Source organism: Vulpes lagopus, chromosome 18 (genome assembly GCF_018345385.1).
Source record: "Vulpes lagopus strain Blue_001 chromosome 18, ASM1834538v1, whole genome shotgun sequence".
NCBI classification, from domain to species: Eukaryota; Metazoa; Chordata; class Mammalia; order Carnivora; family Canidae; genus Vulpes; species Vulpes lagopus.
The window spans coordinates 21,044,063-21,068,501 of NC_054841.1; the positions used below are offsets into that span (position 1 = coordinate 21,044,063).

Below are 24,439 nucleotides of genomic sequence, written 5' to 3' on the forward strand. Positions count from 1 at the left end.
GGGCGAGGCGGAGACTCAACCCCAGGGCTGAGGCCGCAGCGGGTGCTCGCCTAGCGGGGGGGAGGGGTGCGGGGGACCCGCGGGGCGCCGCAGAGGGGACGGGGTGGGGCGGGGGGCGGGGCGGGGCGGGGCGGGGAGGGGAGCGGGCGCCGCCACAAAGGGGCCGCCGTCGCGCCGCCCCGTCCCGTCCCGTCCCGCGGGGGGAGCAGCGCCCCCGACCCGACCCGCCCCGCGCCCGCCGCCCCTCGCCGCGCCCCGCCTCCCGGCCTGGTCTCTCGTCGCCGGCTCGGTCGGGCTCTCCCCGTGCCCCCGGCCGCCCCTCCCGGCCGCCCCGCTCCCCCGCTCCAGGGCTGGAGGGGCCCGCGCCGCGACAGACGGACCTGCGGACCGAGCGACCCGCGCCGCCGAGCGGAGCAGCCCGTCACCATGGTAACGCCTGCCAAGGCCTGGACCACCTCTGTCCCCTTCTGGTGGGGGTGTCCAGGGCGGATCCGCCCGACCTATTATGCTGTGACCCTGGGTACCTCGCCACGGGTCTGTGTTAACTGCCCCCAGCAGCAGCGGGGGGCGGGGGCGGGGGCGGGGGGCGCCCTCTGGCCCTGTGGTCTCTCCACTCTGGGCCCTGTCTCTCCAGCCACGAAGGGGATGGATGACTTGTGAGCTTTGATGTTGCCCCCTGCCAGGCACGGATCAGAGCTGGTACCTATAGCCCTTGGGCCTTAGATGAAACAGGGGGGTGGTGTTGCATTTTAGACTTGGGGCTGAGGATAGGTGTGTCCACTGTCCCCACACAGGGTGGGGATGGGGATGAGGGTTAAAGGCTCTTCCCAGTGCTCGGTGGAGAGGAGGGAGTGGCTCATCCAAACTTGGGGTGGTTTCGCCGCTTTTGACTCAAGGCAGGAAAGTGGGATGTGCACATTGTCCTGACACGAGGTGGTCTGGTGGGAACTGGGTGGGGAGGCAGGCCTAGGGGGAGGGGGAGAAGGAGGGCAATACTTCCATACTGTGGCTTCCCCGGCCGGCCCTTCCATAAGGTTGAGATGCTCTGGGAGGTGCCCGTGCTCCAGTATCTGGGAACAGGGAATGAAAGAAAAGTCTGTTTTCAGGGAATCCCAGCCCAGGTCCGAACAGGCGCAGGAGCCCCAGGCAGATTCACAGGAGCAGAGGGGATTTAGAAAAGTGCTGTGAAGACAGGCCAAGGCTTTAACCCGTTGACTGATTCACCATGTGAATTTGTGTGGGTTTTCACTAGATGCGCATTCATATGCGGAAGACTTCTATTTAGACGAGAACACACACATGCAGAGTACACCAAAGCGTGCTCCCATACTCACACGGCTGAACAGACATGCCCTCTGATACACACACACACACACACACACACACACACACACACACTCCGCTTATCCGCGTGCTCTCCCTACTGCTAAAATATGGGCATACACCTGCACCCACACCAGACACATATTGCAAAACCAGGCTGCTAGATCCGTACACCGGCAGGACAGGTGTACACGCACATTGCTGCCGGAGCTGTTTGACAGAAATCTTCATAAGCTAATGGTTATTCACCTCTCACCACTGGCAGTGCTCTGTGCTGGCCAATTTACGTGCAGGAGCATGTATAACTCACACCAGCTCTAAAAATAAAGCTGCTGCTATCTCCACCCCACAGATGGGGACCTGAGGCTCTGGGAGCTTCAGTGGCTGCCCAAGGTCACCCAACTAGGAAGTGGGGAGATAGGACAGCCTGAATTCTGAGCAGACACTCAGCTGTCATGGCCACTGCAGAACCACACCTGCACCACGTAGTCTTTGCTAAACCTTCCCTAGTTTTGGACCTAACTCAGTTATTCCTTTTAGAATCCAGAAACTCCTTGCTGAACATCAGACCCTCAGATCAAGAGTCAGGCCCTGGGTGGCTCCTGGAAAAGGTTGAATAACTCCTAAATAGGAACGATGGACAGACTTTTCTCCCACCTTTGTTACCTGCCCACCTCTCTGGCCTCACCTCTGTACTTCAGTCCACTCTGACCTTGGTTCAGAGCCTCTTCTGTTTCGTGTTCCCTCCTGACCCAGGGCCTTTGAGTATGTTGCTGCTGCTGGGTGGCACTCCTTCACCTGAAGAATTCCTATCCATCCTGTAAATCTCCACCCAAATACCATGTCCCCAGGAAAGCCTTTCCCAATTTCCCCGACTCCCACTCTAGCATGCCATGGATCTTCCCTCCATGGACCTATCACAGTTACTCTTTTCATGGTGTGATTTGAGTAGAGGCTATTGTAGTGTTCAGGGCAGCCCAGCGTCAGAGCATCTTATGACAAAAGCACTCTGGGCTTATCTGGTTTCACATTCCCGAACTTTTAGTATTATCCTAACAATTTTTGCATTTTCACTGACTGGATAAGGTAATATGAAGAAATAACAAAATCAGAACTTTTCGGTTAATATTTTTCTTTTGATCAACTTATTTTATAAACTTAAAGATATATTTAAGGCATTTTATACCACCACCATGAAAAATTAGTATCCATCGTCATAAACACAAAGTAACTGTTAAAATGTCTGCAATGAAGGCAGATTTGTGTGTTTGCAAATTCTGGCTGGAGAAGATTGGCTGTGGACGATCCCAAGGGGGAGGACTGCTTTCTTTTTGTTAAAAGGAATAACCAGGGAGTGTCTGAGAAGTGTTTTAAGTCCTCTCTGGAGATCTAAACAAGAGTTGGGGTGGCTTTCTGTTATTTCCTGTGGAGTGCATGTCATCCTCCCCAGCTCATCTCATGGGTCACCTGTCATCCTACCTCGCCCTTGGAGAAGAGCTGATTGAATCCAGTTCATCCCACGTTGCCAGAGCACCTGCTTTATAGCGTTCCTCCAAGGCACCTACTGTGTGCCGGGCCCCATGTGAGGACTAAGCCCCGGCTCCTGCCCTGGAGGTTTATACACCCACTTGCTGAGATTTCTGGGCTGGGTGATGAGTGATAGGAGGCCCTCTCTTTGCCTGGAAGCACAAATGTCATGGAAAGAGAAGAAATGCAGGTTGAGAGCAGGGCTCTGAAGGATGGGAAGGAGCTCACCCAGTCCGGGGAGGGGTGCAATGTGAGTTCAGGCAGTACTTCTCAAAGTGGGGCATCTGCCGTGGGTCCTGGGTGGGGAGACTTTAGATGAACATTTTTATTTTATTGTTTTTCATCTTAGTGAGTGGTAGAAAGTGATTTAAGGAGCACAAACACATGATAGTCAATAAAAATCAGTGGATTTGAGTTGGAAATGAATTGACAAAAAGACAAAATGTTGAGTAAATAATAATCAATACCAAGGAAAATAAATTAGGGTGTGCGAGCAGCAAGAAAAAATCATGCATGTGGCGCATGGATGATTGGCCAGCCCAGGGCTAGAGTGTCAAGTGTGTTAGAAGAAGCAGGAAAGGTACGCTGGTGTAGATTGACAGCCAGTAGCAGCAGACTGAGCTGCTAAGACTGAGTAGGGAGCCACTCGAGGTTGTTGAGCAGTGGAGGGTCACAGTGGCTTCTGTGTGCAAAAAGGCCATTGTAGTGGCCAAAGGAGAGGCTGGCCTAGGGAAAGGGCAGGAAAGCTGGTAGTTGTGTGCCAGGTTCATACCCTAGCTCTACCATTTACTGGTGGGAGAGCCTTGGGCTCAGTTTCTTAACCTGTAAAATGGGAATAAAAATACCCATCCCGGGCAGCCCGGGTTGCTCAGTGGTTTAGCGCCGCCTTCAGCCCAGGGCCTGATCCTGGAGACCCTGGATCGAGTCCCACATCGGGCTTGTTGCATAGAGCCTGCTTCTCCCTCTGCCTGTGTCTCTGCCTCCCCCCCCCCCCACCGCCCGTGTTTCTCATGAATAAATAAATAAAAAATCTTAAAAAAAAATACCCATCCCTAGAATTGTTGGGAAGATGGAATAAAATAATGTTAATAAAATAGTGGAGAGTGCTTAGGATAAAACCTGATACAGAACCTTGCTCAGTAAGAAGCTCTAGTTATAACTGCTATTATCATACTGTATTTTGGGTGGGTGATGGTGAGCCCCAAAGCAGAGGCAAAGGGGACAGGGAGACAAAAGGACCAACACGAAACTAAGCACGTGGACAGGTGAAGGGACTTGCTCAAGGTCACACAGATGACACATGACAGAGCTGCACTTGAATGTGGGTCTTCTGACACCCACTTGCTTCTCAGCTCACTGCATCTGGGCTGTTTTTCCAGTTTCTGAAAGTGTTTTTTTTTTCTTCTTTTGAATAAGGAGCCAATTCTCACTCATACCTCCACCCACACAAAAATAAAAAGGATTTCAAGCAGGAGAAGTTTTAGTTGGACACGAGCAACAACTTCCTGGCAGCCAGGGCAATAGAGCACTGGTTTTAGAATCTCCAGCCTGGAGCAGTTCAAGAGGAAGGTCTCAGGTAGTTGAACCTGATGGTCACAAGCTGACATGCACTGGCCTGTATCTGGCCCACAGATGTGTTTAGTCAGGCTAACCTTTAACATATTGGGAGGCTTTACTAAAGTATCAGCAGACCCAGATGATGTTGGACGAAGGCAGCACTCAGTGGGAGCTGATGAGGTGGGGCATGCTCTACTCCCATCCCTTCCTTGACATTGAGGCTGACTGTTGAGGGCCATTCAGGAAGGGGCCAGAGGGGTTATATTTCTCCCACTTGACCTAGTTCTGTCTTCCAGGTCACCTCTCAGTCCTCCCTGTGGGCATTTGTGTCTGTGGCTGGTGGTTTAGATTTTTCTTGGGCTGAGTTGAGGGATGGATGAGACAGATCTTTTTAAACTTTCCCACTATTGGAGGGTTAACTGATCCCATTCAGAAACCATGTCCCAGCTCCAAACCTTCCTGAGCCTGATTATATACCTTGAATTCTAAAATGGCCTTCCTGGAAGCATCCTTCGAGATACATAGATAAGCCCAATGCTCCCATTTTACAGATGGGGAAATTGAGGCCACAGTCACCCCATGAGTCGAGGGTGGAATCTCCCTTTCCCTAGGCATCCCTGCCATGGAGGAGAGGAAGAGGACACTGCCTACCTCAGTTTTTCTCAGCCTTCTCTCTTCCCAAGCTAGGAGGTGCTGATGCTAAGAGGTTCTAAAAGCTTTGTCTGGAGCAAATGGATAAATCTGGGCCTTTAAAAGGAGTTCAGCACACATCTCAGAAAGCCCAGCTAACAACATCTGGTGAGACCATTTAAAAAGGGAACAGGCCTTAAAAACACATACAATCACACTTTTATTTTCCCCCCTTGATAATAAAAGCTACACAAGCTGGTTACCGAATGGTTGGAAAATCCAGCAAACTGTGAAGAAAATGAACCGGGTGACTTCCCAGATCCCTGCCCCGCACAGTGCTCAGGGGCGACCGCAGTGGATGCTTGATTCCATGTCCTCTTGGCCTCCACACATTTTTACGCGGTGGAGATCACAGGGTCTGGGAATTTTTTCTTTGAAAAACATCCAATAGTCAGAAGAGTGGTTGGTTACCTCTGGGGTGAGGGAGTTGCCTGGCAGGGAGCCTCTCTCCGAGGTGGTGGCAATCTCCTATGTGGATCTGGGCAGCAGTCACAAAGAGATGGGCTTTTATGAAAATGCATCAACTTGTTTATTTTGCTTTGTAAAATAATAGTGGAGGGTCATTGCAAAACATTGATCCAGAAGTGTAGAAACCCCCTTCCTGGGATGCCTGGGTAGCTCAGTGGTTGAGCGTCTGTCTGCCTTTGGCTCAGGGCATGATCCTGGGGTCCTGGGGTCGAGTCCCACATCCAGCTCCCTGCAGGGAGCCTGCTTATCCCTCTGCCTGTGTCTCTGCCTCTCTCTCTGTGTCTCTCATGAATAAATAAAATATTAAAAACAAAAACAAAAACAAAACCCTTCTTCCCCCCACAGGGGACAGCTCCTTTTCTGTGTCCTTCGGCCCCACAGTAGATCCCTTGTGTCCGCTCCGAAGGCCCGTGTGCACGTCCAGGCATTGGCCCTGCAGCGGGATCTGTGGGCCCCCTTGGGGGTTCCTCCTCTGCTGCCTGGAGGGGCGGCGGGAGGGCTGCAGACCGGCTCTGGCTTGGCTCCCTCCTCCCTCCTCCCTTTTCAGCTTCACGCTGGCTCCTGGCTCCTGCAAAGGAACAGTTAAAGGCCCAGCCTGGCTGCGCTCACTGGGGAGGAATGGAAACACATCGATTAAGTTTCACGGAAATCATTTTGAGGGGCCCGCGCCTGGCCAGCGGTGTTTGGGTTCCTGCGGGCCCAGGCTGGGCTGCCCGATTGGTTTTGAGTGGACAGTGGCCAGCTTTCCTTCCTGGGGGTTCCTGGGCTCCTTACTGTGTGCTTATCCTCATACTTGGATAGCTTATGAACCCCTGGGGTTCAGGCCTGTAGCAGGTAATGGTCTGGCCAAGAGCTTGGAGTCCCATTAACTTGGAACATTCTTGTTTTTTACTGGCTGCCCCTTAAAATCGTTATAGTGTGTGGCCACTGAGCCCATTTGTGAAAGCCAAAGGCATCCCATCTGCGAGCTTTAGTCTGCGAGAAGTAAACAGCTTGAAACACTGCAGGAGAGGCCGCTGGGAAGGCCACCCCGAAGGCTGGTGGCTGCCGGTGGCCAAGGAGGGGGGCAGGCAAGGCCCCAGGGGGCAGGGGCAGGGGGCGGGGGTGGGGTGGGGTGGGGAAGAGGGTGGGCCCAACTGGCCAAGACTGGGTTGGATCCTGGCACAGCCTTTCTTCTCCTTTCTGCAGTCTTAGACCTGATCAGCTTCAGAGTGGGATGTTCCCTCTGCTCCAGGACCGTTGTGTGGCTAAGCCAGGGAATGTGAGTGCAGGGCCTGGTACACGGCAGGTGCCGAGAAGCTGCTGTTATTCTTGGGGTGACAGCAGTGGATTCAGAAAGGAGTCAAAAGGGGAACATGTCTTCACACAGAGGCGGTGACTCCAGCTTTGACAGGAGGAATAAAAACAAAAAGACAATCCCCAAAAAAGCAGCAGCACCTTTACCTTGCCTCCATCATCTCCCTGTATCCGCAGAAGAATCATCTGAGCAAGATACGATAGGCTCTAGAATCCTTGTTTACAGATGAGGAAACTGAGGCACACAAGACTGAGATGGTTAGCTCAGTGTTGCTCGGAGGTTGGCACACAGACCGTAGTCGGGACACAGGCTGTCACAGACTGGAGCTAAGTAACATGGAGTTGTGTGGGTGGGAGACTCAATCCCTTTAAATATTTCTGTGGTGTTCTGAGGTCCCCAAAAGAAAATCCCCCCTCTCAAAATAAGATGTCTTCACCATCTTTCTAATGCGTGACAAGCTTGCTTTGGAAGAAAGAGAGAAAATTAATGAGCCTTTAGGAGGTGACCAGATGTCCTAGAATTTAATTTAGAAAATATATTTGTTCTCATTACTTACTTTTTCTTTTAAAAAATAGTTTATTTGTATAGAACTAGACCAATAAAGAAATATATTTTATATAATAAGTGTTATTTATTCTATAGTTATATGTTACATTATTTATGGAAATATATACTAATGTAAGGTATAGCCTGTAGCTATAATAATAAATACATATGATAAATATAAATATATTTATATAAATAAAATAATACAAAAACCGCCCAATGCATCATTCGTTTATTTTTGGAGTTCCATTCTGTACATGCCACTTGATGATTTTCCACGTAAAGTAATACCATTATAATAACCACAGTAATGGCCACAAGCATAACAGCAATGGCTGTTGCTGAATGAGCACCTACTAAGTGCTAGTCCTGTAGAGAGACCTACGTGTCTTACCTCATTCGGTCTCGATCAATCGTTTAAGGCATGTACCTCGCAAGCCCCGGTTTTCCCAGTAAGGAAATTGAGGCAGAGAGAGCTAAGCAACTTGCCGGTCACATAAGCAGGAAGTGGCAAGAGCCGGGATTTGAACTTGGGCAGTCTGGCTGCATTCTCATAACCAGTATGGTGGCATAGGGTCTCCATTTACAATGCAATTATGTAAGTTTTGTTTTTTTTTTAAGTGAGTGATTTGAAAAAAAAAAAAAAAACCAGTAAGAGCTAATAGTACAAATGGTACTGGGATATGCTAAACTTCAATGATTAAATTTCCACAAACAAAAGGAAACAAACCTAGCTCATCTACGGGTGCACACAAGGAAAGAGGCCCTGAGAAGGAAAGCACCTACTGAAGGTGGTGGCACAGTGACTTGGAACCCAGGAAGCAAATGCCCCGGGAGAGGCTGGGTGGGGTGGAGAGGGCATGGGGTGGGGGAGGGGTGCTGCCTTAATTGACTTAGTGTGTCCATGTGTTCACAGATGTCAGACAGGATCCTCTGTCTTTGGGTCCCCATTCCCACTGCTGTCCTCAAGGATTGCGTCAGTGGAGAGTACCTCTTGGGGTTTTGGCCTTGCTTTGGAGGGAAAGAGCACTAGAAGAGGTGGCCAGGCCAGATGAGCCTTTCCCTGTTCTGCCAACTGAAGATGCCCCCGGCCCAACCTTGCCGAGCACCTCAATGTGAACGTAGCCCTTCCTGGGCACGCGTGCTTTTGACATCAAGTACCTGCAATACTTCGTCCCCGCTGAGTTCATGCCATGTCGGTGGCAAGACCCTCCTTCCTTCAGAATGCAGGCCGTAGACAGGCATTCATTGCTTCTGCAAACAGTGGTGGGGACCCTACCCTGTGCCCAGTGCTGTGTGGGTGCTGGGGCTCCAATTGCCCCGGGCTAGCGCCCCCTGTTTTATAGCCTCCTGGCATTGGACTCGCTGGGGGGTAGACAGTGTTTTATTTCCCTGTCTTAAGGGACCTCATTTGTAAAAATGATTTTTCTGCCCCACATAAGCTCCCTTTATGCTGGATTCTCATTCATTCCCGTCCTCCTTTGCATCCCTCAGTGACAGGTGGGCCGAGAGCTTACAACCAGTCTGGGCCAACCCGAACGGCCTCCCCTGGGCTTCTTAAGAACTGAAGATTGTAACCCGTGGGTTCTAATACTACACCTGATTGGAAACCTCCGGTCTTGTCCAGGCTGTTTGACAGATGGGAAAACCTGTGGTTCAGAGAGGGACGTTCTGTTTGTCCTCCCACAGCGTTTACTGAGCAGGTATTTTGGCCCAGGCCCTGCGCCAGGAGCCCGAGGCCCTGGAGGAAGAGGAGCCGCCCGCTGTGGCAGTTTCGAGGGCTGCTGGTCGTGGTCGCAGACTTTGTAGCCCAAAGCAGCCTACGGTTATTATCTCGCAGCTCTACAGATGGGAAACCCAATACGGGGCTCACTGGGGTCAAATCGAGGTGTTGGCAGGCTGCCCCGCTTCCGGGGGACTCCAGAGGAGAATCCGCTCGCCTTTTGCAGCAGCTGGGAGCAGCCCACATTCCTGGGCTCTTCCTCTATTTTTAAAACCAGCAACATGGTCTCTCTTGGATCCTTCTTCCGATGTCACCTTTGCCCCTGACTCCCGCCTCTTCTGCATCCTCTAGCACTTTGGAGGCCCCTTATGATTGCATGGGACCCACCTGGATAATCCAGGAAACGCTCTCTATTTTAAGGCTGGCTGATTCACAATGCTTATTCCAACTGCAGCTTCTGTTCCCCTTTGCTTTATGAGGTAACATACTGACGGGTTCTGGAGATTAGGCTATGGGCATCTTTGGGGGCCACTATTTTGTTTACCTGTCCTGTCCTCGGGGACCCCAGAGCCCTTGAGGGAGATGGCAATCAGCATGGGAACTGCTATGATAGGTGCGCTGTAGAAGCTCCACACTGGTGGTGTGGAGGAGGGAATTCAGGAAAAATCTCATGCCACAAATGAGGCCTCACCTGACTCGAAGAATGAGAGGGAGTTTGCCAGGTGAAGAGGGAGTGGAAGTGGAGGGCATTCCAGGAGGAAGGAACTTCAGGTGCAGAGAGGTAAGCAAGAGAATGCATGCAGCACTGTGGCTGAAGCATGAGAGAGGCCAAGGGGCTATGAAGATCTCAGGGGACCTGGATGACCGGAGGCCCATGCTTTCCTGAAGGCAGCAGGGATACTTTCATGGTCAGGTTTGCATTTGAGAAAGATCACTGTGGGTTCCTAATCTAGAATGGTTGGAAGTGAGGCAGCCTAAAGGTTGGATGGCAATGAAGAGGGGATTCAGTGGAAGAGACAGAGACCTGGGTCAGGGCAGGGACAGGGGACCAGAGCAGAGCTGGTGGGTGAGCTGCTGCAGGTGAGAAGAGTATAGGACACGGCTGAGGGGTGTGTGTGAACAGAGGAGGCAAGAGGAGGGGCAGGATGGGGAGCAGATATCTGGCCCGGGAGTCTGACTGGACTGTGCCGTCATCACTAGGGTAGAGGCATGGGCATAGGGACATATTGAGTTGAGTTAGATGTGTTGATGATCTGTGCCTGGTGGTCTAGGGGAGGCATCCAAGAGGCAGCTCGTTATATGAGTCTGGATCTATGAGCTCACATATCAATTACATTAATTTGTATCAATCGGTTATTGCTGTGTAACAAACCACCCCAAAACTTGGTGTTAAAAAACAGCAATTATTTATTATCATTCATGCACCTACACGTTGATGCATCTGCACGTTGACTGCAGGTGGGGCTTCACTGATGGCTCAGCTTCAAACTGTAAGTCTGCAGGTTAGTCAGATGGTAGGATCTGGGGATGCTGGCCTCCCCTTCCCTCTGACCCTGACTTGAATGCCCCCCATTCCTCCACTCCACCTCGAACCAGTGGATGACACTGAGTAAAGACTACAGGAGGTGAGGGAATGAGGATGTCTTGAGGAAGAGTATTCTAGACGGAGGGAGCAGCCAGTGCAAAGGCCCTGAGGTGGAATGATGCCCAGTGTGTTTGAGGAATAGGAAAGAAGGCCAGTGTGGCTACAGGGGGTGGAAGAAGGCTGAGGGGTAGGGGTAACAAAGGAGATCAATGAGTTAGGAGCAGCTTTAGTCATATGGGGCCTGGAAGGTCATGGGAAGTGGCCACTACCCTTATTATTACTGCTATGATCACTTTTCACACTCTCCTCCTATCCCCCACAGGACCCCCCATCCCTGGACACAGCCATCCAGCATGCCCTGGCAGGCCTCTATCCTCCTTTTGAGGCCACAGCGCCCACCATCCTGGGGCAGGTGTTCCGTCTCCTGGATTCTGACTTCCAGGGGGATGGGCTGAGCTTCCTTCTGGATTTCCTTATTCCTGCCAAGCGCCTGTGTGAGCAAGTGCGTGAAGCAGCCTGTGTAAGTTGGAAGGGATGGTGGGGCTGGGGGACAAGCTGTCCCAGAACCAGGGGGCTGGAGATGAGCAGAGCAGGAAGTGAGCTGGTATGTGTCTTATGTCAGAGCAAGAAGTGAGGACATGGGATGATTCTCCAGCTACCATTGCCTGCCCAAAGGGAGGGGTCAGCCCCCCGGTGGAACAGGAAGCTCACTTGGCCCTTTGCTCTCTGGTATCTAGGAGTCAACCATGTTTATACTTTCACCAGAAGGGAGTAAATCCTGGCTAAAAGGCATCCTTATGGGATAGCTCCTGGGGGCCTGCCCTGGGCTGGCACTGTGGGCATCACCAGACTGCCTTGGCTGAAGTGGGTCAGCTTCAGTGGAAATAGTAGACAATGTTCCAGATCTTTCCTGGAGCCCTTGAGGCCTCAGGACTCACTTTCTTCCCCGGAGACGTCTTTGAACCCAGGTCTCAGGGAGCCTCTTTAAGGCAAAGTGGAAAGAAAAGTGTTTGAAATAAGTCTCGTTGGCTGCAAATAACAGATCTTTACTCGAGGTGATCTGGCCTCAGTTTGACACCCAGGTTGATGCACCAATCAAACTCTTAAGGGGTTTCTGTCTCTTGCCTCTGCTTCTTCTTGATTGCCAACATCATTTTTATAGGCTCGATGTCCCCACAAGACAGGGATCAGCTCCTGTCCTAGAGAGGCGAAAGGACACTTCCCTGTCAACTGCAGATAGAAAAATTGCTGGGAAGGATCCTGACTGACCAGGCTTGGGTCCTGTGTCCATCCCTGACCAATCACTGCAGCCAGAGAAATGAGAAAGCGGGGCTGGCCGGGCTTGCATCATATGCCTACATTTCTGTCAGAGATGGTGACTATTTTAAGGTTGGGGACAGGCCTTTGGAGACCAAACCCTCAAGATGCCCTTTGCAGGAACTTGCCCACACCCTTCACGGGGTTGCCAACTGTGCTCTGCTCTGCCGTTGATGCCCATCCCCCTGCTGCCCCTGCCTCCAGAATCACTAAGAGGTTCACAGTTCCTGCCGGCTCTTGTGCATCAGGGACATGATACCTCAGGAGCAAAAAGTATGGCTCCTGGTGAGAAGGAAGATTCTCACCAAAAACCTGCTCCCAATTCCCACTTACCTACCCTGACACTATTTCATGCACATCCTGCCGCTCCTGACTGGTTCCCCATGATAAGCTCTTCAACCCTCTGCTTCCCTTTTTAGGCCATTAAAATTGCATTTGCATGGTCTCCTTCCCCATTTCTTCCAGGAACAAGGGTCACAACTTTTAATTTCTCTATTTTTAATTAGAGGCGATCTTAATTATAATTATATAGATGAATTCATATCACCTCAGAGCCGGGGGTGGGATTGATAGCATGGCAGCAGGAGTCAGGTGCCCCGGGTTCAAAGCCAAGTGTCCACCACCGTGGAGCCGCAGGATCACCTGCTGAGCTTCAGTTTCCTTAATGGGAAAGTGGGAATGTTGATAACACAGTACCTACCTCACAGAGATGATACACACAGCCTGGCCCAGAGCCTGGCTTGCAGTAAGCACTGAGCAGCCGTTGGCTGTGACTATCCCACTACTTCCTTTCTCCCTTGGAAATAAGAACTTGCGGCCCCAAAGTCGGCCCTGGTAATGGCCAGCATCCGGAGGCAGCCAGCACCCTCAACTGAAATCCAGTGAGGGTCAGGGACAGACAGAGATGACTCCAAATGTGAAGGCATAGGCACAAGCCCTGTTTATGCGGCTATCAGCTGTGTGACTCTGAGCCAGTCCTCGAACCCCTTTGAGTCTCATTCATCCCCTAATGATGCCTAAGCTCCCTGCCCCACCGACTTACTGTGAGGTTCAAATAAGTTGATCATAACCGTCATCTCTGTGGTGCGTTGTTGTTTGCACAATGCTGCTGGGTTGCTCTGCTTTGTTCGGTGAGAAGGCGGGAGAACGTGTGCTGTAAACAGCAGAGTAGCGGAGGAACTCACAGATTCGTGGAGGTGACGGATATGAAGGTTCCCTGGGATCACCAAACCTACAGTGTAGCTGTTGGGAACTGGTTTATCCACTCGAGGTACGAGTGTGGTCAGTTCTTAGTATCTCCCCAATTAATAATGCCAAGAAGCACCTGCTTAATGAGTGGGAGCTTCTAGTTCATTCTACAGAGGTCTCCCACACACGCATGCAAACGATAGAAGATTATCCAGGGTTTACTCAATCCACAGGACTCTCAGAGAGAGAGAGAGAGAGAGAGAGAGAGAGAGAGCTGTTGTCAGTTCGGTGGGGTGTTGTTTCTGTTGTTGCTACATGGTGTCACTGTTGGACGAGGGTCCCCGCACAGCCCAGTGGAGCAGCTCCATCAAGAGGGATCACTGTATCCAACTGGCTCCAGGATGCCCCGCTGTGTCTACCTATACAGAGACTTGCTGGCACCTCCTGTTTAAAACAAACGAACGAACAAAGTTTTGCCTCACCTGCCATGTTATTACTCAGTAAAGGAAAATAAATAAGTAAATCATAAACAAATAAATAATACACCTTCAAGCCCAGAGTAGTGCAATGATTTTTTTTTCAAGGTCATCCAGCAAATTTCCTGGGTCTTCACTCAGTCTTGTTTTGATTTCACTCTGTAATCTCTCCGCTTAAAAATTAGAGAATGGTATAAATGCAGTAACTGTCTTACTTTTTAATAAAAAATTCCCAGTTTTTCAAAGGGTAAATGTCAAAGGACAAGGAAACTAATATTTATCGAACATCCACTTAGTGTATGTAGCCAGGCATTGTGCTGTGGGGCGCTGATAAATAAGTAGATCGATCGATCGATCAATTGATTGATCTAGATACATCTTGCCTAATCCTCATACCAACGCAATCATATGATACATATTATGATTCCTATTTGCAGATAGGAAAGTTGAGGCTTGGAGCAATTATGTAATTTGCACAAATTAGCGATTCAAACCTTGGAACTCATGTCTCCCTGGCTCCAAAATGAAGGCCTTAGACTTGATCTCGGTTGAGAGAAGTTTTGGGTGGATGAGGAGAAGGGATCATGACCTGAGCAAGATGATCTTCACGGGAAAGGCACCTGCTAATTGGTGCCTGCCATTCAGAGTGTTTCTCCCTTGGGCCAGAAGGCTAGCAAGCATTTTTAAGGTCAGGGTCAGGCCTAGGGCGAGGCAGGAGAGGCACTTGTTCTCAGGATTGTGTGACTTATAAAGCCCTGAGATGGGCCCCTCTTGCCTCCCCCAGCCCCATCCCTGACCTGCCCCAGATCCCATCTGGAAGAGGGAAGGAAGTAGACCCATGGGCAGGCAGGGCCTTTCAAGACAGGATTCTCTGACGTCACCCTTCTGTCTGCAGGCCCCGTACTCACACTGCCTCTTCCTGCATGAGGGCTGGCCCCTGTGCCTTCGGGGTGAGGTCGTGGTGCACCTGGCTCCCCTCAATCCCCTCCTATTGCGCCAGGGAGACTTTTACCTCCAAGTCGAACCCCAGGAGGAGCAGTCAGCCTGCATCATGTTCAAGTGCCTCTCCTTGGACCTCCGCACAGTGGACACAAAGCCTGTTCCCGAGTCATCCTACCCGATACTTTTCACCTCAACGTGGCTGGAGGCCATCAACAGTGACTTTGAGGGAAGTCCCCTACACAACTGCCTGGTAGCCTCAGAAGATGGGATTGCCCCTGTGCCCTGGACCAAGATAACCAGCCCAGAGTTTGTGGATGACAGACCCCAAGCAGTGAATGTCCTCTCCCTGGCCTGGAGTTCCCTTCAATTAGAGGCACTTGATTTGAGCTGCCCCCCGGAGCTGTCCCAGCCCCGGTCCTCAGGCAGCCAGTTGCTGCTTACCCAGAGCTTGGCCAAGGATAAGGGCAGGACGTATGGAAACAAGTACCCAGGACTCATCAAGGTGGAGCAAGCCAGGTCTGCAAAGGTGCCCTATAGGATGGACGATGTGGCCATCCAGGACTTGGAGGGAGACTATGTTGCCCTCCTGGAGAGCAGAGGAGGGTCTCCCAGTAGGGAAGTGGAGACATCCAGTGGGTATCCTTTGGGGACCCTGGAGGAACGATCCAAAACTAAGGAAATCCCTTTCTCTCAAAGAATGCCACCTCTCTCAAGTACAAATGGGGGACCTTCCTTGAAAAAATGGGCTTGTGAGAAGCCAGCAAACTCAGAAGATGAGCCTTGCCTTTTGGGCTTGAGGAGAAAGGTCAATCATAAAGTTGACTCACCCACTCACGACTCTGAACACCAGCCCCCGGAGCCCTACCTCAGCATCCTTGAGAAACCACTGCCTTGTGCTTCTGGCCTTGAGACAGGTGGTTCAGATGAGTCAGCTTCCTCCAAGATGCAGGGACCTCTAGGAAACCCAGAAAATATGGTCCAGCCCAGGCCTGAACCAAAACAAGCATCCTCCCTGCACCTGAGCCCAGCTTCCCCTCCTGCTGCTCCGGCCCCTGGAACCAAGGTGGAAGAGAGGGCCAAACAGGGACATCGGAGTCTTCTCAAACCTGGGACTGACCCCAGTCAGCATACCTCCTCTTCCAGACCCCCCACTCCTGGGCCCAGATTCTCTTTCTTGAAAGGGCAAAGACAAGCCCCCCAGCCCCCTGAGAAAGCCTCACCCCAGCACGACGGGCCCTGGAAAGTCTTGTGTTTGCTCTACTCTCCCAAACCCAACCGAGCCAAGTGCTTGGGGAAAGGTAAGGTGCCTGCTCACTCAGAGATGGCTCAGGGATTTAGTGCACAGGCGATAGGTCAAAAAGCTTGACATCTCATGGATCTGGAGGTGAGCTGTATTGAGCTGGCCTGAGTCCACACCGAGCTCGGCCCCACACCAGCTAGCTGACCTTTAGTCAAGGTCTCCTCCATGCAGTGTGGGTCTTACCTGCCTCAAACAGTTGTTTTGAGGTTCAAAGACACACCAGAAGTAAGGAGCTTAGGGGCACCTGGCTGGCTCAGTGGGTAGAGCATGCAACTCTTGATCTCCGGGTCGTGATTTTGAGCCCAACGTTGGGTGTGGAGATGACTAAATAAATAAACTTAAAAAAAAATAGAAAGGAGCTTAGCATAACATCTGCCACATGGTAAGAGATCAATAAGCTATTATTAGCAATCAGAAGGTGCAAGAGAAGACATTTCTTGTGGGGAAACCCATATTCTACTTAATACCCTTTTCTTTGTTGTTCTTCCCCAGCTGGAACGACTCAGACCAAAACATCTGGCCCAGCCGCTGACTCAGGCCCACTGACTGGAGAAAAGGCTGGCTTCCCAGAAGGCACTCCAGAAAGAGGCCCCAGTCTGGACGAGGAGTCCCCAGGGCTGGAGCCCAGGATTGGGGCTCTGAGTGCAGAGCTCTTCCAGTCAAGGATGGCATGCCTGCCAGGTCCTCGGGGATCACGGGGCAGCTGGAGGGGGAGTGGAGGGTGTTGGGGTGGAGGCCAGAGTGGGGGGCGGGTCTCTGAGCATCCTTGATGCTGGTGGGTATGGAGAAGACAGGGAAGGTCCTGGAGGCTTGTGTTCTGGACCAAGCCTCCCTGGACTCAGGCTCTTCATCTTTCCACTGAAGGAGTTTGATTATATGAAAGCAGTTTCTAGATTTCCATCTATCTATCCATCCATCCATCCATCCATTCATCCTACTTTCAGTGGCACAACCTGGGTGGTTGCATTAGGTCTGTTCCCTAGAAGCAGGGCCTAAGACAGGGATCTTTGGGAAAGTGATTTGTTGAAGGTTGCTCTCAGGAGAAAGGGAGTGAAGGAGGCAGGACAGGGCAGGGGAGGAGCTAAGCAAGGATGTGGCCTGACCCCACAAGAAGCTCTGGAGTATGAATTACACGACAGAGCTGGTTCCATTTTAAGGCGTAGGGGACTGGTCTTTCGTATGCTTGGGTCTGTTGGTCATCCACCCAGGCTGAGCCTGAGATGGCGATGCAGGGTGAGTCTGTGATCCACTTCCATTGAGGGCAATTCCCCAGAGGTGGGGACGTTTGTGAGCCGATACAGCCAACAGAAAACAGGGGGCAATGGGTATTCTGATGATGAGGGGATCTGAGTGGGGTGTTACCAGCATCCGATAGAGAAGGTGCTATCACTTCTGTTGAATATTTATTCATCTTTGTAATAAATATTTCTTTAATACCTGCTGTGCACAGCCAGGCCCTGAGCTTAGCACTGCGGATTCAGTGGGGAACAAGCCTGATGTGTGCTCTGCTCTCAAGAAGTCTCTATCCTCATGGTAGAGAAAATGCAACAGGTTATTGTTTGTGTAAACAAACTGCAGCCGTGGAGCAGTACAGGGGGCTGTGGGAGGACCCAGGAGCACCCTGGCTCAGGCGTGGGGTGGAGGAGAGGTCAGGGAGGAAGGAAGAAGCAATATGAAGCTCAGTCCTAGAGCACGACCAGGTGTTATCCAGGTGAAGGGGTGGGAACAGTGTTCGGGACAGAGGGAACAGGATGTGCAAATGTCTAGGGGCAAGAGAGACCACAGCGCTTCCTGTGACCTACTGTCTTGACCTACTGTCTATTTTACTTCATAGACTTTGACATCTCTTCAAGGTCCTGGACACTGCTCTGTCTTTTTGAAGCTCCTAGGAGGCACTGCCTGTCCTCTCCCTGGTCATCTTTCTTGAAACTCCTGCTGTGTTTGCCCATATTAATTGTACACAAAGGGTCTCACAGTCCTTTTAGGGCTGTCGTGTTCCAAGCGCTCAGATTTTAATCCATCAAAGGGCCCTGTTCTAGGAGGCCGGAGACCATTTTTATCAGCTTCCTGTGTGATCTCAGAAGAATCATTTGCCCTCTCTGAGCCTCAGGCTCCTCCTTATGTAAGAGGAGTGGAAGCAGATAGGACGTGGCTCACTGTCACTTTCCACAATGACTTGTAATTTTTGGACTTGCGACACACATTAATGGGTCCCAGGTTCCTGGAGCAGTGTCTGGTGCTCAAAAAGAATTTTTTGAGTGAATGAATATTCTCCATGTAGGTGCCCCTTCCATTCCCTCCCTTCATCTACTTGTCTTTGGTGATCCTGTCCTTCGGTGATCATTCTCACTGGCTCCTCACACCATGCCACCCCCAGAATTACAGTACACTGCCCCTCTTTCTGGCTCACCTACCGGCCCAATTTTAATAATCTTCTAGTCCCACAGACCCTCAACCTATTGGTCCAACTACCTTCTCAACCTCCCTCTCCACCTTCATCATGTCCTCACTTCTTCCCAGCTCTGCTTCTGCTCACCTACTCAGAGATGTCCCTGCGGCAAGATTCTCCTCTCTCGGACCATTCCCACCAGCATAAGACATGCTGGCATATTGCCCATCTGTTTTCACACCTTTCTCTGACTGCCTGAAGCCAGGAAAGGTGTTTGGTTTTAAGAATCACATGATTTGATTAGATTAGACCACTTGCATAATCCAGGCTAATCATCCAACTGGAGGTCCTGCTTTAATCACATCTGCAAAGTCCCTTTGCAGGGTAACCTGGCATATAGGGCTCTCGATTAGGATGTGGGCATCTTTGCAACCACTCTACTACCACAGGCACCCAGCCTTTGGAGAGGGCTTCTCAGGCTTTTCATGGAGAAACCTGGAATACAGAAAAAAGTGAACAAGGTCATAGGGGTTGAGACTTCACCCCAAGCTCTCAGTTGCATTACACGTATCTTTGAAATCGTTTTTGTCTTTAAAATTTCTATTTGTTTTGTATTCTACTTAAGAATACATTCATATTTGCTTCGATATTTAAAAAATGCTCTCGATTGCTTGCCATTTCCCGCCAGACTGGGAGAGAACAATGCTGCAGAAAGGTGCAACAGTTTTTTGGTGACTTTTGGTACGCCCCCCTCCCCCAACTTGCTGTCCCTATTTCCACCTGAGACTCAGAACCCAGTGTGAACAGCGCAGCTCTGAGCCAGGGCTCCGAGGCACTAACAGTATTGGTGGCTCCAGCGGTCAGACAAAGGAGGCATCTGGGGCAGAAGGGCCTTGGAGCTGAAGGCATATCAGGTGGACAACTGCTCATCACTCCAGTGGATGCAGCTAGCATCTGCGTGCCCGGCTGGCTCTGGTGGGCAAACCCTATTCCAGGTGGTGCTTGTTGGGGAACCAGACACATGAGCTGATAGCCGAGTCCCAGTGTGGAACCCTCTGATACTCAAAGTGTGGTCTGGGGACCAACCATACGGGCATCACCTTGGAGCTAGGGAGAGACGCAGACTCTCAGACCTGATCAGAATCAGAATCTGCATTCTAGCATGATCCTCAGGCGCATGGAAGTCTGAGAGGCACAATTGTCATAATCTACACATTCATCAGTCACAGACATTGATTATCTGTTCCAATTCTGTGCTGAGTGCTGGGATATGATGAGTTTGAGCCAGTGTACACTGGAGCCCTCAGTCTTGTGGGACCTAATAAACCCAGCCTACATTTGCTGTAGGAGGCTGGGTTCGAAGAGGGGCTTCTATAGAGGGCAGGGAGGAGGTCTTCCTGGAGGAGGTGGTGTCTAAACAAGGCTCGGAAAGATGAAGAGGGTTTCACCAGACAGTGATAGGAGGGGAGAAGAAATAGCACAGAAAAAGTGGGGACATGAGAAAGGATCAGACTACTTTAGGCAATGACAGTTGACCCATTCTGGCTGGGCCATAGGTGACAAGGGGTGACACAGTGTATTAGTTGCTAGGGCTATCATAACAAAGTGCCACAGACTCGGTGGGGAGCTTAAGCAATAGGAATTTATTTCTCACAGTTCTGAAGGCTGGACAACTGAGATGAAGGTGTCATGTGGACCGCTTTCCCCCGAGACCTCTCTCCCTGGCTTGTAGAGGGCCATCTTCTTACATCTTCACGTGGTCTTCTGTATGGGTGTCTGTGTCCACATTTCCTCTTTTCATAGGGACACAAGTCCTATTGGATTAGGGCCCACTCCTATGGCCTCATTTTAACTGAATCACCTCTTTAAAGACCCTATCTCTACATACAGTTACATTCTGAGGTCCTAGGGATTAGGACTTCAACATAGGAAGGTGTGGGGAGGCATGTGGTGGGCATGATGCAGCTCATAACACAGAGTGAATGAAATGGGCCCAGAAGAGTGTGCAGACCCTGGAGAGCCTTAGTCCTGAGTTGGGAAGCTTGCACTTTTTCTTGGAGGCCATGGGGAGCCACGAAGGGCTTAGACTAGGGCAGTAGCATCCTGGGAGCTGCTACTGAGCTCTAGTCGCTGGTCTACAGAGATGAGCGCTCATCTGTCTGTGTGGTCAAGGGCCAGATCAAGCATGACCCCCTCCCTTACTGGCAGGTTAGGGACCTGGCTCTGTGTGAGACTGGGAAGCCAGTTCTCCTCCCTAGGCCTCAGTTTCCTTATCAATAAAATGGGCCCGGGGGCGTGATGCAGCATTTCTCAACCTGACAGCCCCAGTGGCTGCCAGAGGATTTCAGAGGGACACGGACAGACATCTCTGACTTTGCAGGTTATGTCACTTTCTTATGCTTTAATCATTTCACATTTTTTGATCTTCTCTTACAAAACATGTCAAACACACAAAAAAGTAGAGACTGTAGTATAATGAACACCCCCATACGATCACTCAGATTTAATAAAGCTTCACACTCGGGCATAAATGAAAGATCTTCATATTTTGCCTCTAAATACTTCAGCATGCCTCTCTCAGCCCTAAGGATATTTCCCCTAATAATTGCAACACCATTAGCACATCTAATGAAACTAAATATAATTTCTATTACTATTCAACACCCAGTTCATATTCAAATTTCCTGCAATGTCCCCAACAAAATGTTTTTCAAATTTATAAGGGAGTATTAGGGGGAAAAAAAAATCAAACTCATAATATCAAGAGGCTATAAAGTTAGATACACACACACACACGCACACACAGATGGATATCTTTTAAATTTTTTAAATTAAAAAAAATAAAATTTTAAAGTTATGTCAAATTTGCAGATGTGTGAAAGAAAGAAATGTTCCAGCAGTCTACACCCCTGTGTAAGACAGTGCTTGTGAAGGCAATTGAGTTTGTCTCCCAGGCTTCGTGAGCCATAAAGGGTCTCATAACACTCACACACTTAGAGGGTCATGCCCACATGGAGTAGGCAGCAGCCATTGGATGGTTCTGCATGAGATGACTCTGGAGGGCCGGGCTCTGAGTTCAAGGTGCGAGGCAGGCCCAGTTTCCAGAAGCCTGAGCCTCCTTCCCCCTCTTCCCTTTCACCTTGCCACTCATGGGCCTCTTAATCCCTATGGGGGCAGTGGGCCACACAGCCCTGATTCCGGGGACAGGAAACAGCCTGGAGAGAACCAATGGGTAAAAGTCTGCAAGAATAGAGAGCTGGAGCCGTGGGCCAGGGGCATAGACGACAGAGATGTGTATAATAACTGCTGTCACCGAGCCCGAGGCTCAGAGTATTTCTCAGGACCTTCTCCTTTAGTCCTCAAAATTAGTGAGTAAGCTCCATATTTTTTTCTCCCCGTGTGACAGAGGAGGACACAGGCTCAGAGGCACACTGACTAGCCCCAGGACACGCAGTGCGTCAGTGCAGAGCTGCCACTTGAACCCATCGGTGTGACTTCAAAGTCTGTTCCCTGAGCTGTGCCTCCCAGAGTGCCCTGTGCAGAGGGGGGTCCAGTCCTATGCAGGGATGAGGGTCTCTGCATGGAGGACAGATACAGGGATGGCTTTCTGAGGAAGTGGTTTTTGAGCTGGGTCTTGAAGGCTGAGTTCAGAGCTCACGGGGGAGGAAGAAGGGGCACCCCAGGTGGAGGGACCTGGAGGCCACAGAGCAGGTTCCCAAAGAGAGAGGGGGCCCCACCAAAGTTCTCACTGCTCACGTGTGTCCTCTCTCCTCCAGGTGGTCGGGACAGGGCAGGGAGGCCCCTGCTTCTGGTGTCAACCACCCAGGGGGCCTGGGAGGCACCATGGTGCACAGCCTCAGAGGTCACCAAGCTGCTCTCCTACCTGTGCTCAGTCCCCAGGTAAGGCGCTGGGCCAGCTGGCCACCCTATCCCCCTCTGACTTCATGGCCCAGAGCCAGGACCAGGCACTGAATGGAGACATGTCCTTCCACACAGGCATCTGTTCCCAGAGCCAGTCGTAAGCCAGATGCTGGGGGGAGTGGGGGGACTAGGACAGACTTCGTCCCTGCCATCACAGGGTTCCCAGTTTGGGGGGGGTGGTGACAGGGAGGAGATGAATGATGTGTAAGAAACAAAGTATGGACAAGCCCCTCTCAGGAGTATCAATGAGGTAAAGAAAACAGAGGGATGATGTAGACCAGTGGTTCACAAACTCAAGCATACATCAGAATCACCTGGAGAGCTGTTAAAGCAGATCACTGGGCCCCACCCCAAGTCTGTCATTCAGATCTGGGGCCTAAGAATCTACATTTCTCACAAACGTCCTGGTGATTCTGATGCTGCTGGGCTAGGGACACGTTTTGATAACCACTGTAGTAGAGTGGGAAGGGTGGGGGGCTAACTTCAACTGGGAAGTCAGGGAAGGCATCCCAGAGGAGATGATCATTGAGCTGGCATCTGAATTATAAATATTTGTTGAGCAAATGAGGACGAATGAGTGAATGAATGAATGAATGAATGAATGAATGAATGAATGAATAAGAGAGTGAAAGAATTAGTGTGTGAGTAATGGGTGATCCAGGCTGATTTGTAACACCTCCACTCCTCCACCTGAGTGACTTCATGTTGGACTGGCTGGGGAAAGGCACCATCCCTTCCTCAGAGGTCTGGCCCCCAGCTGGGAGGGTCTCAGACGTGGTGTTTGCTCAGGACTGTGGGTATATACCCCAACCCAACCTAGAGGCTGTGTGGCTAGGGGTAGGGTGTGGAGGGACTGATGGAACCCTTTGGAACCTTCCCCACCTGCTCTACCCCATGGAGGCCATCACTGCCATCTGCTGGCCATTGAGATTTTTCTTCCTCTTCTCCAAGGTAGTATGGCTTTTCTGGGGGAGATGGGACCTCTTTTCCTGTGCTGAGATGTTGGCCAGCATGGTGGAGTCCTGGAATCCCACCAACTTGTTGTGTGACCTGGAGGCGGTAACCTCCCTTCTCTGAGTCTCACTTGAGAAAAAGAGATGAGCAAATGGACTCTGATGACCACTGTAAACTGCGGAGTACTAGACCCAGCTTCACACTGGGCATGCTAGAGACTCAGCCCCTCCTCACATGCTCCTCAGATGCTCCTCACATCAGGCTCTGCCCTCCAGGGGCCTCCAGGCTGATAGCAAGGCAGGTGTGGAAGCCAACTGTGCTCCCAGCTTGATCAGCTAGAGGCAGGCGAGGTGCAGGTCATGACGTCAGAGGTATGGCCTCCCTTCCAAGGGCCTCTCCTCACTGTCTGCCATGTCACTGCTCTGTGCCTCAGTTTCCCCTTCTCGGGCAGCGACAGTAGCAGACATTTATATTCCTCTTACTCTGTGCAGGTACTGAGTGCCTTCCACTAATGAACTCATCAGTCCTCACCACAGCCCCACGGGGCCAGCACTATTATTGCCCCCATTTACAGATGGGGAAATCGACTCTCAACAAGATGAAACAACATGCCCAGGTGACCAGATACTATGGCAGCGTCACAACTCCACCTCCATCCACACTGGCCACCTCTGCTTTTATCTATGAGGCCTGGGGTGGGGGGTGGGGGGTGGGCAGGTATTTTCCCAACTTGCCTGATCATCGGGATGGCCAAGGGCACTTGGAACCAGACAGACCCCCCTCCCTCACCCTGCACCTGCTGCCAGATGTCTGGGGGGATGGGGCAGGGCTGGGGATGAGGAGTCGATTATTTTAACAAGTCCAGACAATTAGGCCCGTTTGGGAAATCCTAAGGTAATTACTGAAAAGTACAGCGCGAACCAGTGAGGGTGTTCCGGCTGCTAGTAACAAAGTCCATTCAAGAGGTCTCAACTAATACGGAAATTTCTCTCTCTTGGTCTCCACTTTCCAGCTCTTAGGAAGAATCTCCTAAAGGAGAGTCTGTCTTTCCAAGAGGTCCCCTCACTTCTCATTGGACAGAGGTCATATGTCATATGACCCCTACTTAAAGCAATCATTGGCCAGAGGAATTAGCTCATCAGCGATGACCTCAACCAATCATAAACCAGCCCCCCGGTGGGGGGGGGTGCTGTTGCTTGGAGGGCTTTGGATTCTTGAACAAAATGAGGCTTCTGG

General features: G+C 51.0%; 1 protein-coding gene across 2 annotated transcripts in view; it reads left to right on the plus strand.

The window, feature by feature from the left end:
* The first annotated feature begins 256 nt into the window (after positions 1 to 256).
* KIAA1755 (KIAA1755 ortholog) overlaps positions 257 to 24,439 on the plus strand; it is a 39,697-nt gene continuing 15,514 nt past the window's right edge. For both annotated transcript variants that reach the window (XM_041733474.1, XM_041733475.1), the window contains exons 1-5: positions 257 to 429; positions 11,039 to 11,236; positions 14,593 to 15,937; positions 16,432 to 16,620; positions 22,105 to 22,228. In XM_041733474.1, coding sequence (XP_041589408.1) covers positions 427 to 429; positions 11,039 to 11,236; positions 14,593 to 15,937; positions 16,432 to 16,620; positions 22,105 to 22,228 — 1,859 coding nt within the window. In that variant the 5' untranslated portion in view covers positions 257 to 426. The remainder of the gene's footprint in view (positions 430 to 11,038; positions 11,237 to 14,592; positions 15,938 to 16,431; positions 16,621 to 22,104; positions 22,229 to 24,439) is intronic.